A 16,804-nucleotide genomic window follows, 5' to 3' on the forward strand; every position below is an offset into this window, starting at 1 on the left:
TTGTCTACATGGAAAAAATACTCCTACACAGCTAAATCATTAAATTATAACATTAATTTTTTTCCATGCTGAAAGGTAACTTCACTTGGCTACAGATTTCCCTATTAATGGTCCTTGCAAATCAGGCAGAGATGCTTTGGGATAAAAGAAATGCCATATATTTTGAAAGGGCAAATTTGTGTATATTAATAAAGTATAATCTGTCTTTACATAAAAAGCAAATAAAGTCACAGAAGGAGTCATGATACGGAAAGAAGCCTATCTCAAGAGAGCAGCGTAGGAAAGACACCAGATCGTGAGCTTTGGGTCAGGGAGACCTATGCTGGTCTACCAGCCAGCAATTCTCACTTAATGGGCATGTCACCTGGCCAGGTCACTTAACATTTCTGAAGCCTGTTCAAACAAACAGTCAGGAACAAGGATGCCACTACCTCCCTCACAGCATGGCTGGGCACAGTCATAATACAAAGTGGCATGAGGCCTTGTACACAAGAGTAGCTCAGGGGTGGGCAAACCTTTACCATAAAAGAATATTTTTCCATAAAATACTCAGTAAATATTTTAGACTTGCGGATCATAGGATCTCCGACCCAACTATTAGACCTTGTCAACATAGCGGGAAAGGTACACGGGCAACATGTAACGAGAGATGTGGCTATACGCCAACTAAACCTTATGGACACTGAACTTTGAATTTCATAGAATTCTTATGTGTCTCAAAATATGTGTTTTATTTTTTCTTAATTTTTTAAAATGTAAAAACCATTCTTACCTCTCAGCTGGGTAAGAACAGGCAGGAGGTGGGATTTGGTCCATAGGCCGGAGTTGGAGGCCCTCGTGATAGCTACACATTTACTGTGTGGCAGGCCTCATTCCAGTGCTTTGAATGGGCTAACCCAGCTGACCCTCACTCATCCCGACGAAGCAGATGTTAGCATCATCTCCCTTTTACAGATGGGGAAACTGAGTCTTGGAGAGATTCAGCTACTTGCCTAGGATTGCACCACTATTAAGAGGCAGGCCTGGGATTCAAACCCTCCGTTTGCGGAGTCCCTATCGATGACCCTCCACGATACTGCCTCTCACGTGGAGTGTTTTCTGGGTGTTGTGTATTAAAAATGCCATTGATAAAAGGAAGTCGCTAAATGCTATTTGCCACTTGACCGTGGCCAAAAGCGAGCCAAGGTGGAAACCATTGCCGTCTAAAAGGAAGCTCCCTCTGAGTGTTTAGCATGCGCAGCCCATGGAGCTGCTGCCTTTGGGCGATTTCAGGAGTGAATTCAGACTTCTTGTATAAGAGAGCTGAAAGAAAAAAATCAACTGTTGAGAACTGAATTTCAAAAAGAAGGAAATATGTGTTACTTTCAGGCAATAAATAAGTGCTGGATCCTCCATTGTTAGCTGGGCCCTTTAGAGAGTCCACAAAGATCATTTCAATGTGAGGAAAAATTGAAGGAGCTTTTCCTTGCAGCCCATTTAAAGCAGGTCTCACCTGAACAGGTGTATGGGCCTGATCTGTTATTCACGTGTAATCTGTGATATTTTATGCGTGAGACTGGGGCATCTTGGTAATTAGAGAAGAGCTTGGAATCCAGGAAACCAAGGCTCTATCTTAGAGAAGACCTTGGAATCCAGGAAACCAAATGGCACCAAAAAAGAAAAAAGACTCTGGACCCTAGTTCCTGGATAATGTAGCAAGAGAGCATAGAGAAAGAACCTGGGAAACTTGGAATTCTAGTCCTAGCTCTGCTCGTTTATTAGCTGTGTGGACCATGGCAAAGTACTTGACTTCTCTGAGCCTCCCGTCCCTTGGTATTAAAGAACTACATATGCCTTACCCTTGGGCAAGATCCGAGTGTGGTTTAGCGAGTGGAGTGCACAATGCAGCTATGAAGCGTATGGGCTTAGTTGTGTTTCATGGAGAAACAATCAGGCATAGATAGCGGGAGGTTCTGTGTCATTTTGTATCCCCAGATATGGTTTTCTTTGTGATAACTAACAGTATTTATCAGACTGCTTACTAAGCTTCTCAGATTCATAAGGAGCTTTTCAGGTGCACAGTATCATGTTTCGCATGTGCAGGATGGAGCTCAGAGAGGCTGGTGGCAGACACAGAGGTGTCCAGTGTGTAGCTACAAGGCCTGCGTTCTTGCCTTAGTCTACACATCTTTGATCTAGGGAGTGTGTCGCAATAGTATCATGACCCTTCCTGAGCCTTGGGCATTCAGCAGAAGCATTGAGACCTGCCCCGTATCTTGGCACAAATTCGGTACTCAAACGCTCGGTTGGATCAGATTAGATTGGGACATATTACTGACATATGAGCATAGTAGCTAACATTTTCAGTATCTACTGTGTGTGCTCATTTTAGAGAAGGAGAAACTGATGTTCAGGGAGGCTGCGAACTTCATCTAAGGTCACACAAGGATGTAATCGAGACTGGAACCCAGCTCCAGCTCCAGAGCCTATGGGTTCTGCTGGACTGGTCTCGTTCTGTACTTTATGGGCATGGATATATGTCCCATTCCCCCAAGTCCTGGTTTAACAAAACAAAGCAAAAAACACTTGGTATGGTCCCAGTGACTCTGAAAGATTCATTTTAAAGAAGAAAAGTGGAAAACTTTCTTTCAGAGATGTCCTAAGGTAACTGTGAAATCCGAGCTGCTTGAGCCCTGGGTGGTTGAGCCCAACTTCCTATGATTCTGTGATCTTCCCATTTCCATGATGAATTTGGCAAGCTGTAGATGGCTAGGAGATGTGTCGTATAACTGACTCACTGGGTCCCATCTGGAAAATGCATGTACATTTGAATGTCCTATAATTTGGGGTTGCATGCCGAGAGGGAATTTGCACTGTGAGACTCTGCAAACTTACCCCATACTCTCATCACACAAACGTTAATGAAACCGGTATGCTTTTCCTGCTTCTCCTATTAGGGTAGTCAAAATATGGGATGTTCCTTTTATTCCATCTCATTTGTAAAACAAAACAAAGAAAAACAGTGGTCGTGAGGGGGGAGGGAGAGAATGAATGCACAAGTGTGAGACTGGTCTCCTGTGAGAATATCATGCTACAAGAAGTAGATGGGGAGCATTTCATCTACTCCTCTGTATCTTTTACCTTCCACATTTTGAAAACCGGAGGACTGAATTTTCAGGAGAAAGAGGACAGATCCTTGCCTGATATATCCCAGTCTCCGTATTTCAAACTCTAACATTGCATCCTCAAGACAGCCTTACTAGGTGGTGCCTTCCCATTTTTACCCACAGAGGAAGGCTTGCAGAGGTGAAGTGGTTTGCCCAAGGTTATATACTTAATGGTGTGAAGGCAGAATGCGAATGCAAATTCCAGAGCCTTTGTCCTGATATCTGTCTTCAGCCGTGTGCTTCTCTAGAAGACAAGAAGCTGCAGAGTAACGTGGGGGAGAAATGCCTTGTAATCCAGTGTCTGTGTTCTTTCCCTTTTCTCCCCAGGCCAAAAAATGGTGGGAAGTACTGTGTAGGGCGTAGAATGAAGTTCAAGTCGTGCAACACAGAGCCATGTCTCAAGCAGAAGCGAGACTTCCGAGAGGAACAGTGTGCTCAATTTGATGGCAAACATTTTAACATCAATGGTCTGCTTCCAACTGTGCGCTGGGTGCCTAAGTATAGTGGAAGTAAGTATATCCAGGGAGGCGTCCGCAGACAGTGGGCAGGCTGGCGTGGTGTCCGGGCACAAAAGTCACTCTGCGTCGTATTTTTGCTCTCTAGTTCTGATGAAGGACCGTTGCAAGCTGTTCTGCAGGGTGGCCGGTAACACAGCCTACTATCAACTCCGAGACAGAGTGATCGATGGGACTCCGTGCGGCCAGGACACCAGCGATATCTGTGTCCAAGGCCTTTGCCGGGTAAGTCCGGGTGGCGTTTTCTTCACTGTGTTGTCTTGCTGCCAAGCTGTGGTTTGTGGCTTCCTTGATAGAACCAGCAGCGGCTAATATCTGTGCACTGTCTCCAGGGAGGTGGTTTTCAAAGGATGTTTCCCAGGGCAACATCAGCAATGGCATCACTCGATACTGATGCCCAAGTTTGAGAACCTGTGTCCTGCATTTTTCTGACATTCTCAAGCTCTGTGACGGTCTGCACAAAACCTCCCTGTGAAAATGTATTATAATAATTCGTACATACACACACTCTTTATTGTAACCTCGGTGCTTAAGGTTAAACCCAAATGCTTTCATACAGCAAGTTTTCTAGATTCAATAGCTCTGCTCCTGAAAGATGTCAAGAGGCATCAGACTGTAGTTGGGCCTCAGTCGGATTTCTCGTTCTGATTTCAAGCACAAAACCTTCTACCTGAGACATACCTGTTAATCACTCTTGGAAGGGAAATCGAGAAACTTCTGGCAGATAGTAAAGCATCAGTGCAGTGATTTCTAGAAGGCTTGATACCATTGCACTGTTCTCACCCATCAGAAAACATTCTTAACGTAGCCAGGCTTTGAGGTCATTTATTTGATCCCTGCATGTGGTCTAGGAAATTGGGAACTCTAGTCAGTAGGATTTGATGGGAAGAGCCCCTAAGAGCTGTACCCACTTCCCGTCTCACAACTACAGTGCACATTTCCTCATCAGTCCATTCATAGCAAAACACCGAGCTTCTCCTCAAAGCTAGTTCAACAAATGAGCAGCACGCACAAGAATGTGAACTCTCTCCCGGCGTTCTGGTCGTTGCTGGTGTCCTTCGCAGACCTCCGTCAACACTGCTGCATCGCGTTAAGATGTGGAGAAATTCCAGCGGCCACTTGGAGCCTCAGGCCTTACACTGGCAGCCTGGAGTCATGCTTTGCCCTTCATTCATAACCAGTATTTAAACATAGGGGATTTCACATAAAATCGAATTTTCCAGTTTCTCTTGAAAGACTGAGAAATGTCAACATGGGGCTTCTATTTCTGCGTGGCAGCAGGAGCCTAGAGAGTGGACAGAGGTTGCTCCCTTCAGATGGGATGTCACCTCTTTAATTGGATACAGCCCTCCCACCACTCTTTTTTTTTTTTTTATTCCTGAGCCATTCTTCTCATTTATTCCACTTATTTGTAGGCTTAGACTTCTCAAGCTTGATTTTTTTTTTCTTTTTAAGATTTTATTTTCAAGTAATCTCTACACCCAACACGGGACTCGAACTTACAGCCCCGAGATCAAAGAGTCACGTGCTCTACCAACTGAGCCAGCCAAGTGCCCCCATACTTCTCAAACTTTAATGTGTAGATGAAGAGATAAGGGTCTCACTAACATGCCCAAAACCCACCCAGTGGATATGGGACGAGCCCAAGATTGTGCAATCCTAATAGCGTCAAAGATGCTTATGGCTACTGGTCTAAGGACCACATTTTCTGTACCAGGGCTATCAATAATTTGAGTTCTCAACCCTTGCAACTTAAAGAGACTTTCTTGTCATTTTTGAATGCATGATTCAAAGAAACATGCTAACTGCCATGTCATAATGTTTTATAATTTTTATAATTTTATAATACTTACCATTTATTGCAAACATTTCTTTTTAAAAGCAAGCTGGATGTGATCACGTTTTAAACTCCAAAGCCCGGAGAGATAAATGTGGTGTTTGCGGTGGCGATAATTCTTCATGCAAAACAGTGGCGGGAACATTTAATACAGTACATTATGGTAAGAATCTGTTCCTGAAGAACCATGAGAGGGAAAACGGTCAAAGTTTAAAAATTGTTAACCACAGGGAATAGGTCAAAGTATTAATGTCAAGCATAAAATCAGTCTTGTTCAGGTGGTATATTACCCGTCTGGCTAGAAGACATTAAGCAGCAAGAATGGTATTATATTCCTTTGTTGCCCACCTTTAATTCCATACTCAGAGAAACTGAACTGTGCTGTGGAATACTGAATTATGGCTAAATTCTTTTCAGGTTACAACACTGTGGTCCGAATCCCAGCAGGTGCTACCAATATCGACGTGAGGCAGCACAGTTTCTCAGGGAAATCAGAGGATGATAACTACTTAGGTAAGGTGGAACATCCCCTGCCATTGGTAGGAATTTGGCTTCTCTGGAGCTGTCGGCCGACGTTCCTTCCTTCCCCCTTGTGCACACAGAGAGCTGTTGGGTGTCATGTACTTTCATACAAGTAGTTGATCTTGAAATTCATTCTTTTATTTCTCCCTCATGTGTATAACCTCACAATATTGATGGAAGAGTCATGGAGTTACCGTAGTCAATATCAGGGATTTATTCCAGATGGTAATAAGTAGGAAGGCCCTACATCAAATTTTGAACGCACTTACCATGTAAGCTTAGCCTAAAAATCATTGTTCTCTTTGAGTCTTCAAAAACAACAATGACGACGATGACAGCAACAACAGCAATCTGTCCTATGGGTAACTGGCTAGCAAATGTTTTATCAAAGATATTACTTCCCCTCATTTTTGTGGTACCAGCTCTAACAGTAACAGACCACTGGTGGGCTCAGTCAGCATTTCATTATGCCCGGTTATTCCAAAAGGTTCTAGAGTGGCAAGTCTAGTCATGTCATGACTAGAATGGCCCACCTTGTGACTTTATGGATTCTTCATCCTTCTCACACGTTCAGCCACATGATTAATTCCTATCTGTGCCTTCTGTTTAAATCACCACATGCCGTCAACCCTGCGTTCACTTCAACAGTTGGCTCAGCCCAGTCCCACGTCAACTTACCCTTCTGTAAACCACTGGGATTATGAAATTTCCCAACCATTTTTAATTAAAAGAAGGACAAAGGGAGTGGTGTCATGACTGAAGGGATTCAGCTGGTCACCTCGCACAACCAGACACCTCCCTCCTAGCCATGGAAAGCAGCATGGGTTGTACTCTGATCTAGAAGAAATCACAATAGTCTGACTGGGCAGTGACTTTTTAAAAGAAATGCATGTACTTGTCCTCTTACAATGTCCAGGCAAGAACTCTATTTATGCATCTGAATTCAACCTCCGTAGAGGCTTTCTGCACACATTTGGACGTAATGAACTAGTCAGTAATTATTCATTGAATCAGATTAGACTTGGAATCTGTATTTTGGAATGTCTACATGAAGTCCTTGATAGCTAGACAACGATCCTTTAGCCAAGCATGCTGATCAAGTGTAATATGTATACATGACCTCATTATAGCATTTTCTGCAGTATGTCATTATTCACTCATTCACTTCCTTAACATGGCCCAGGCACTCTTCTAGGTACAATGAGCAGAACAAACAGAAGTAAGTTAAAATCGCCGTCTTCTTGGAACTTACATTTTGGTGGGAGTAGAAAGATGATAAGCAATAACTTAATAGATCAGCTAACTGAATACTTTTAGAAGGTGGCAAGTGCTATCAGAAGATAGAATATCATAAGGGAAATTGGGATACTGAAGGTGAACTGGGAATAGTGAAGTGATTGAATTGTAGCAAGACAAAACAGGTTGATTGGGGAAAGTGCATTCCAGGCAGAAGGAACCACCAGTGCAAAATGCTTGAAGTAGGAGCATGTCCAGATTATTCCAAGAATAGGGGGAGGCCCATGTGCCTGTAGCTGTATCAGCACAGAGGAGAGTTCTAGAGGGAGCCGACCATATCTCAGGAGTAGATCATAAAGGGCCATATAAGCATTGAAAGGACTTGCTTGTGCTCTGGGAGACGGGGAGCTACTAAAGATTTTGAGCTGAGGAACGATAGGATATAATAACATTTGTATTTTCAAAGGAGTGGTTTGGCTGTTAGGTGGAAGAAGGGCACAGAGTAGATTCAGGAGGACTGGTTAGAAATTATTGCGGTAATCCAAGGGAGAGATGCTGGTGGCTTGGCCCCAAGTAGGAGCAGTGGAGGTGACAGTACAAGGTCAAAATCTGGATATCTGGATATTTTTTGAAGGTGGAGTCATCATGATTTGTTGATAGATTAAATATGGTATGTGAGAGAAAGAAAAAAGTCAGGGGTGACTCCAAGGTTTCTACCTGAGTAGCAGAGAAGATGGAGCTGCCATGAACTGAGATGAGACAATTTGTTCCTTACTTATCCCTATGACCACTAGCGTCTTTTTTTAAAGATTTTATTTATTTATTTGAGAGAGAGAGAGACAACACAAGTGGAGGGGAGGGGCAGAAGAAGAGGGAGAAGCAGACTCCCTGCTGGTTCTTGAGGACCTTTTTCAAAGTTACTTTTTGGGAATCCCACATTTCCCATTTCGCCACTGAGCAAAATAGGTCAAGCATTTTTCTGTGTACACTGGGTTATAAATTTGAGCGTGTGGCTGCTGCTATGGCCTTACGACTTCCTAAATAAATCCAGCAGCATTGCATGCAACCTCCTTTATTAATTAATTTCCTGAAAGCCAAAAGCCATGTTGACCTGCTTCTCTCTTCTCTTTGAAAGGTAGAAGGATTCTCCTCTCTTCTGCTCCTTCTTGGAAAAATCTCTTTCCAAGTAGTGGCCTCAGTTCAATTCAACTTCATCAACCAGGCCAGGCATCTGAATTGGCAGGGCCTCCTGATAACCTTTTATTCCTCATGGGAGGTTTCTTAATCTACTTGTAAAGAACGAAAGCAAAATTAAAGTAGATTTGTCATCTGGGACAGGCAGTCTGGGACAGTCATGGCCCTTTTTAGTGGAATATTAGGGTAAAGTCACCTGTTGGCAAAAGAACAACTCTCTGGAAGCAAATGCAAAGTGTGCAAGCATAGATGGCCACAGTTCACTGAGTGTGAAGGTTGAGACCTCAGGGCCTTTGAACCTTACAGTGGCTTCTTAACAAGTGAGGAAGAACATGACATCATCAAATCCGAGGTACATAAACATTTACTCCTGGCTTGAAGGAGCTGCAGCAAATATCTAAGAAGGTTTTCAAACCCACAGCTGTTCTGTTGCTAAGGCATCTTCATCCTTATCCCTCCCATTGTTTTAAAGTCCAGTCAAGCCACACTCTTTCTGCATGTGCTGGTGAGGGAGCAATTTCCAGGAGAGAGGGCCTTTGTAGCAACCCAGCTCTGATGGGTGAAATGGGGGGGAAACCAACCCAGGAAATTAGCTCCCCTAATCGCATTAGCGGAAGGTTGGGCAATAGACTGTCGTTTGCAGGAAACTATTTGTTTCACAAGGTACCGAAGCAGAAAGCCTCCCTGTCAAAGGCCATCCTTTCACACAGGCCGCTCCCTCCTGTTGGGTTAAAGCCAAGTTGCACCCAGAGCCACTGTGTTCCTGTTTCTTTAGGAGAAAAAGGATCCGTGTCTGCGATACTTCTTTATCTCCAGTACACTTAGCTCTCGATTAATTGTGGCAATGGGAAGACAGGAGTCAATTCAGTTTGGGATAAATCATGAAGCTCATTTCCCCTGATGACTCCTACTTCCTTCCTCCTCACCATCCACCGGGAGAGGGAGCATGAAGAGAAGGGTAAAATGCCCATAGTCAGCATAAGCCCAAGAGGACGCCAGGAGAGGTTGGAAAGGAGCCCCAGAATTAACCTACAACAGACGACTGCTCTTTGAATGCACACAAAACTGGATTATCACTTAATTTATAGAGCAAGTCTTGTGATATCTCATTTCCCCCATTTTGGTGAAACATCAGCTGGGTACCTAGCATGCGACCTCACCTGAAAGAACTGGGTGATTGTGTTGGCAGCGTGTCCAGCTGTCACCATGTAAGTGACCCACATTAGGAGGCAGCCTCAGGATGTCTGAGGGGCCACGGAAACAACCTTGCCTCTAATCAGTGACCCATTGAAAGTCCTGCCTCTCACATGGCTGGTGGGTCTCACGCTACAGCGGCCGTAGGGGAGACAAGGTTGTCAGAGCTTTACACTGACAGGGAAACAGTTATTTGGCTGAAAGCACTCTGTTCTCCTTGTCATAAATGTCAGATCCAATCAGTCACTCTTTCTTTCAGTGTCATTGATTGAGCAGCTACTATGGGCCAGGATCTTTCTTAGGGTTACAAAAGTGCATTTTAAATGGTCGCTTTCCTAAAGAGGCTTACATAGTCTAATAAAACAAATGACTTTAATTGTTAAAAATCTTGAGCTAAACGAATTTGATTTCAACTTGTACATAAGAGAGCATGCATGAATTCATTGAACAGGGTGCTTGTTGATCTTGTTCTTAGAAAACTTTAGTGGTTAACAGGCTCTGGAAGCCCACCTCCCCGGGTTGGAAGTCACCTGGCCTTGGGGGAGTAATTTATAATATTTAAGTCATGCTTCTCTCATCCCTAAATCAGGCAACTGTAAGGTGCGGTAAGGAGACGGTGCACATGAAGATATTATGAGCTGCCAGCAACCGCAGCCTGTACGCACTGTCTTGGTTCGTGTTCGTAACAATCCAGCAAGAAACTCATTATCCAGAGGAAAGAAGTGAGGCTGAGAGAGGTTCCGTAACTTACCCAAGGTCACATAAACTTGTCAGAAAGTGGGAAGAGTTGGAGTCGTTGTTGGTCTGAGTTCAGACCCCACACCCTTAACCACTTCACTTTCCTGCCTCAGTGTAGAAAAAGATATGGCTGACGAGGCGATATAAATGACTGGGAATTGAGGTTTATTGGTGGGAGTGAATGGTGAGGCTGAGAAGATTACGCTAAGGAGTTTGAAGAAAATTGTATAGGAGAGGGGCTATCAAAGGATTTTGAGTTAAGAAGAAGACAAGATTTCGGAGGGTTTGTGTTTTTAAAAGCTTTTTCCCTGTCACCCCATTCTTCCCAACCATTTCAAGTGAAGGCATCTCATTCTTCCCTCAGGACCAAGATGGGGCTTACATGAGGGTATAAGAAAAGTTCTGGATTAGGAACAGAATTCATGCACTAATTACCGATCCTAGAAAGAGTAGTACTTCCATCAGTATAGTGTCCAAATGAGTGAGCTCTGTGAGGTTGCCATGTCCAAGAAAACAAGGACCCTGCCGCTACGGAGACACCAAGAGTATTCACGGCTTCATCTCAGCCCTCAGTCATCTCCACATAAGGGTACAATACCGACTTTCCCTAAATCCTCTAAACCCCTTCTGGCCTGCCTGGTGAAAGACAAGATATCACCTGCATCAGTGAAAGACAGGTTAGGATCTGGCACGCACCTCAGGCATCTTGACTCCCCATCCCGCAACCAAGACCGATGTCACTAACATGATGCTGAGGCATGATGCTGCCAACGATTCACGCTCTGCATAGGTTCTCGAGCAGCTAGGACCAGTTGGTGGACACTGGCACCTGGGATGAAACCTATTTGCCACCTGAATTGTTTCCACATTCTTTTTATTCCCTTAAATACATGGCCTGTGCATTTCAGGGTTCCCTCCCTACTGAGATTTACTAATTGTGCACAACTTATTAAAGGTAAGAGGGCCTTTTTTTATACTTTGTTCAGGGCTCAGATGTTTAATAGCTCTGATTTATTGAGTTCTTGTTTCATGTCAAGCCCAATACTCAAGACGATTCATTACTCAAGGAATGGTAGTACTGAAAAAAAACAAAAACAAAAACAAAAACAAAAACAAAAAAACTAAGTGGTCCTTACAATAAAACCAAAATTTATAATAAATACTAGGGGGTGAAGATATGATTAGGATTTTATCTGGAGAAGTTAATCAAAAAGCATGAAAATAGATTTTTTCTTATAGTAAACAAAATTATGTTTCCATGCAAACCATGCGGAGGTTTCTAGATTATAGGATAAAGCAATTGATAAATATTCTTAACCTAAGTTTTCTGGTTAAATTATGTGATGGCAGAATAGTACGTTCTTTGCTTTAAGTTGAAATGTAACAATAAAACCTGAAAAGGAGTCATTTGTATGAAAGCTTTCTGGGGCTTTATTCATTTTCTTAGTAGTCTCTCTTGACACTTAGATAAATAAATCATTTCTCCTGATTGTAGCTTTTCTGTCCATTTTATTTACTTTTTGTAAGTTTATAATAGGTCTAATTTCATCAAGTTCTCGGTTGGCCAATATTTTGGCACTTGACTCAAGTAGTTCTCTAACATGACTTTTTCAGTTTCTCTGATTGTTTCATCTTTTTCAAGATCTGCAGTGGATTCATTCATTTTTCTAAAAAAAAAAAAAAGTATTTATTGATCACGTACCACGTGCTCTTTTTGAAGCTGAGATATAGCAGTAAATAAAAGGGCCCAAAAATCCTTGCCATCATGGGACTTACATTCTTGGTTGGGGTGAGAGAGCATAGACAAAGTGTTATGGAGGAAAATTAAGGTGGGAAATGGGATGGCAAGTACGGAATCTGTGCTGGTGGTGGGAGATTGCAGTTTTAAAAGAATGGTCTGGGAAGGTGTATTAATTATCTTTTATTGTATAACAAATTATCTCAAGACATAGTGGCTTAGAATAACAAATATGTACTATATTCTAGTTTCTGCATGTCAGGAAATTGAAAACAGCATAACTGGGTGTTTCTGGCTTGAGGTCGCTCATGAGGTGGCAGTTAAGACTTCATTTAGGGTTGTAATCACATCTAAAAGCTTGACTAAGGCTGGCGGATCCACTTCCCAAATGCCTCATTCAGATGCTGTTGGCAGAAGGCTTTATTTCTTTACAGGAAGCCTCTCAGTGGGGGCTGCTTGGGTAACCTCACAACATGGCAGCTCAGCTGGCTTCTCCCAAAGCCAGAGAGTCAAGGAAGAGCAAGATAGAGCCACAATACCTGAGACCTGGCCTCAGAAGTCACACTCTGTCATTTCCTCAAAATCCTAGTGATTATACAGTCAGTGTTATTCCATGTGGGAGAGGACAATACAGGGTGTGAATAACAGGAGGCAAGGACCTTTGGCGCCATCTTGGAGGCTGGCTGCTACACTAGGCCTCACTGAAAGAGTGACATTTAAGCATCATGTCAGCCATGGATTTTCAGATTCCAATATCTGTCAAGGAAGACTAACAAAGATTCAATAGGCTCAACTAATCCTAACATAAAATAGGGATATTTGCATGGGCATCAATTTCATAAATGTTCAGTTCATTAGACATATTTTCAAATCATAAGACCTCTGCTTCCAGTTGTAATGTAGGGCTTGTATATCAAACCCCATGCTAATTAGAACCTTATATCATATTTCAGTAATGTAATTACGAGGGTGCGTGTTTTTATCTCCATTTTAGCAGGAGAGGGAAAGTGAGTTCCCAAGGCCACATAGCTGGCAAGCGGCAAAACTAGCATTTGAGTCCATCCTGTCTGACTGAAAAGTAGATATTCTTTGCCCTCCCAACTCTCTGCCTTTCAGAGTATTATTTCGTATTTCAAACAGTGAGACATTGGCAGCAAATTAGTGAGTTCTCTTTTCTCATCTACAGCTTTATCAAGCAGTAAAGGTGAATTCTTGCTAAATGGAGACTTCGTTGTCACAATGTCCAAAAGGGAAATCCGCTTTGGCAATGCTGTGATAGAGTACAGCGGGTCCGACAATGTAGTGGAAAGAATTAACTCCACAGACCGCATTGAACAAGAACTTTTGCTTCAGGTAAAAACTTGACCAAGAGCCCATGACCCTTTCTTTCCATGTGGTGTCACCAGACCTGCAAACAGCTTCTCCATTTTGTCTGCACATCGCAGGTGCTGTCGGTGGGAAAGTTATACAACCCTGATGTGCGCTATTCTTTCAATATTCCAATCGAAGACAAACCCCAGCAGTTTTACTGGAACAGTCATGGGCCCTGGCAAGCATGCAGCAAACCCTGCCAAGGTATCTACTTTTCAGTTGAGTTTTGGGGATTTGAGGGTTTTTTTTTTTATTCTTTTTATTTATTTTTCTTTGGAAGCAGCCAAATGCATGTAATCTACAGAACTTTCTATCTGCATGAATTCTCTGATCTCCCTTCTCTGCATCTTTCTGGTTATTTTTGGCTGGCAAATTGAGCTTTTTAAGGGATTCAGGATATGTTGGGTTTCCTCTCCCTAAGGGATTCATATACATGTGTGAAGCCAAGCAAAATCAACTTTGCCTCTTTGATTTTCCAGAGACATAGATTTAGTAGTCATATTATGTATTACTTATCTCATTTCCTTTTGCCTGAATTAGGGACCAGCAAACTATAGCCAGTGGGCCAAATCCGGCCTGCTACCTGGCTTTTATAAATAAAGTTTTATCGGAACAGAGCTATACTATGTTTACATATTGCTTATGAGCATCTGTCTTTGCCCTGTAATGGCAGAGTTGAATAATTGTGACAGAGGTCATATGGCCCACAAAACCAAAAATATTTGCTATCTAACCCAGTACAGAAAATGTTTGCTAGTCCCTAGTCTGAGTAGTTTCTGAAATAGGTTACTTTCTCTGACTAAGTTTTTTTCCTCCTTGCCTAGGGGAGCGGAAGCGAAAACCTGTTTGCACCCGGGAATCTGATCAGCTTACGGTTTCTGATCAAAGATGTGACCGACTGCCCCAGCCAGCACCCATTACCGAACCTTGCGGCATAGACTGCGACCTGAGGTGAGGCCAGTGTTTGTTCATGGTCTTTACTATGAGCTGTGAGGGCCTTGCAGGTGAGAGGAACAGAAGGAGGAGACAGTGGTCTTTAGCTCCCCTTTCTTGCGTTTCTGTGAAATAAGTTACAGCCAATTTTCCATCCCTCTGAAACCAATTATCCAAGACATATGCCTGCGGATTTCTTGGTCTTCTCCTAAGAATTAAAAATAGCTTATAGAGTATGGCATTTGCCAAAAGAAGTTCTCACTTCACCCTCACAACTCAGTGCTAGGTATTGGTATATCTTATGTACGTTTGGTACAAATGTCAACAGAAAACAGGGGAACGCCAACTCTCAAAGTACCGGTATGTTGTACTCTATACTCCCAGTAGAAGAAATCTTATGCATATGAAAGTTGCAGTGCCCTAATGTAAAAGTCATGGAAGGAACCAGAAGAAAATCTTCATACAGGTGTCTAGATACGGAAAATACTCTGTATTTAAGAGAAGTATGAAATCTGAGGCAAGAAATAGTGAGTAGGTACAGAATTCTAAAGCTTTCCCATTCCCCTGCAAGGTTATCTGTGTCATGTTTGAATATTAAATAGCCTGGGCATTGCTTTGTATACTCTGGATGTCAGTTAAATGCAGGTAACATGAGTTGATGCTTTAATTCTCTACAGAAGAGAAATTATCAGTGTTGAGTGGTGTGGAAAATTGTAAGGATTTTACCATTTGTAATGGGCAAAGTGAATACTTAAGCATTTTGCTGGTTCCACTTCACAATGCCAAATCTTAGCCAATGGTATCAATAGCCTAGAGTGCTGGAGTGAAGATTATAAGGCCCTCTCGAGGCTGTAAGAGAAAAGAGGAGTGCCGGTATCAATTAGTAATGTCTGTCATGCAAGTAGATGGAGGAGACGTGGCATGAGTGCCACATCTTTGCCAGACCTGACCTGATGGCTTTGACTTCAAAGCCCAGGCTCTCTCCACCCCCACTGTACTTCCTGTCTAACCAGCATCGCTGACCTACTTGCTCGTGGGCCTGTCACAAAGCATTGTTAAGTCATTGTAGAAAGAAAAAACCCAAGACATTAAAAGGCAGACATATACACTATACAGTATTGATTTCTGTTATAGGTAAGTAATGTACTTATAAACCTATTGCTTCAGCCAATTGAGTTAATTTAGTTCAATTAAAGTTAAGGTCTTTTCGGAAAAATAATTGCAGAACTGAATTAATCACAAAAAACCTGACAGTCACTGTCATTGTGGTTCATACTAATTGTTGCTGAATAGCTATGGACAATGCTGAAAGACTGGAGAGAGGATTGTTACTGATGGATCAAACTCAATAGTTTTCCCAAAGCATGTCTGTGGAACACAAGTTCCACCAGATGATTCATGGGGAACCAGTATGTGTGAGAAGCCTTACCAACTCTCTCCTCCCCTGTGCAGGCATGCACCATGTCGATTAATATTTGGAAGGCCTAGAGAAGTTCTGAAATATAGAAACCTGCTTAAATCAGTAGTTCCCAGATTTATTCCTAGTATTATTTACTCCCACAATGCCCCACACACCCACAGAGGCATATACAGTTTTTGTTTCTACTTATAACAAATACTTTGCTTCTCTGAAATACAGTAATAAAATGCATTGTCACATGAAATGAAGCGAATGAATTCAAAACCCTGAAGTTGAGACCAACTTCCAGGGAGAGAATATGAAGCAGATGATAATAGCATTTTGAGGAGAACTTTCTTAAGGCAACGCTGTGACATTTCCACAGACTCTTCCAGGTTCTTGGCTCAAATTCTGAGGATTGTGTGAATATCAGGGGGACTCTAGTCCACTCGATCTGCTGGTGTGTCTTCTTGTGGGGGAAGGATTCCTGCCTCCCTTACCAAGGATAGATAAGCTTTCCACGAGAAAATGGTGATGAAGGCAGAGAGAAGGTAGCCAAGAATCAAAGAGCAGATGAAAGTTCCAGATGCCTCTGTTGAATTGGACCATATTTTTGCCTCGCTTCCTCAGGGAAGTGCGAGTTTGCCCAGATTAAACTTTGACAGGATGAGATAAAGCATTGTTTTACAGTCTTTCATTTAACGTGTTCCGGCTAGAACAAAATCCCAAAATACTGTGTCACTCTAACGGAAAATCGCAGTAGCCCACTTTGTATGCTGAACGTAAAAGTTGGTCAACTCTGACCTACTTTTAAGCATTTGTGAGAAACTCCAAGATAAGCATGTGGCTAGTACTCATTGTTTCCCAGTCCTGCCCCTGGACAGGTGTGGATGGAAGAATTCTTAGGGCATCCGTATTTGGCAAACTACCCAATTTCTGAGAGGTAGACAGTTAACAAGAGTTAATTCAAATGAAGATTAT

At 42.6% G+C, this 16,804-nt stretch overlaps 1 protein-coding gene across 1 annotated transcript in view; it reads left to right on the top strand.

Moving 5' to 3' along the window:
• ADAMTS9 (ADAM metallopeptidase with thrombospondin type 1 motif 9) overlaps positions 1 to 16,804 on the top strand; it is a 155,999-nt gene that overhangs the window by 48,987 nt on the left and 90,208 nt on the right. Inside the window, exons 13-19 of the mRNA XM_040628590.1 lie at positions 3,474 to 3,655; positions 3,750 to 3,886; positions 5,544 to 5,661; positions 5,916 to 6,011; positions 13,307 to 13,473; positions 13,566 to 13,695; positions 14,316 to 14,442. Of these exons, the coding sequence (XP_040484524.1) occupies positions 3,474 to 3,655; positions 3,750 to 3,886; positions 5,544 to 5,661; positions 5,916 to 6,011; positions 13,307 to 13,473; positions 13,566 to 13,695; positions 14,316 to 14,442 (957 nt within the window). The remainder of the gene's footprint in view (positions 1 to 3,473; positions 3,656 to 3,749; positions 3,887 to 5,543; positions 5,662 to 5,915; positions 6,012 to 13,306; positions 13,474 to 13,565; positions 13,696 to 14,315; positions 14,443 to 16,804) is intronic.

Source organism: Ursus maritimus, unplaced genomic scaffold (assembly GCF_017311325.1).
Source record: "Ursus maritimus isolate PB19 unplaced genomic scaffold, ASM1731132v1 scaffold_14, whole genome shotgun sequence".
In the NCBI taxonomy this organism is placed as follows: domain Eukaryota; kingdom Metazoa; phylum Chordata; class Mammalia; order Carnivora; family Ursidae; genus Ursus; species Ursus maritimus.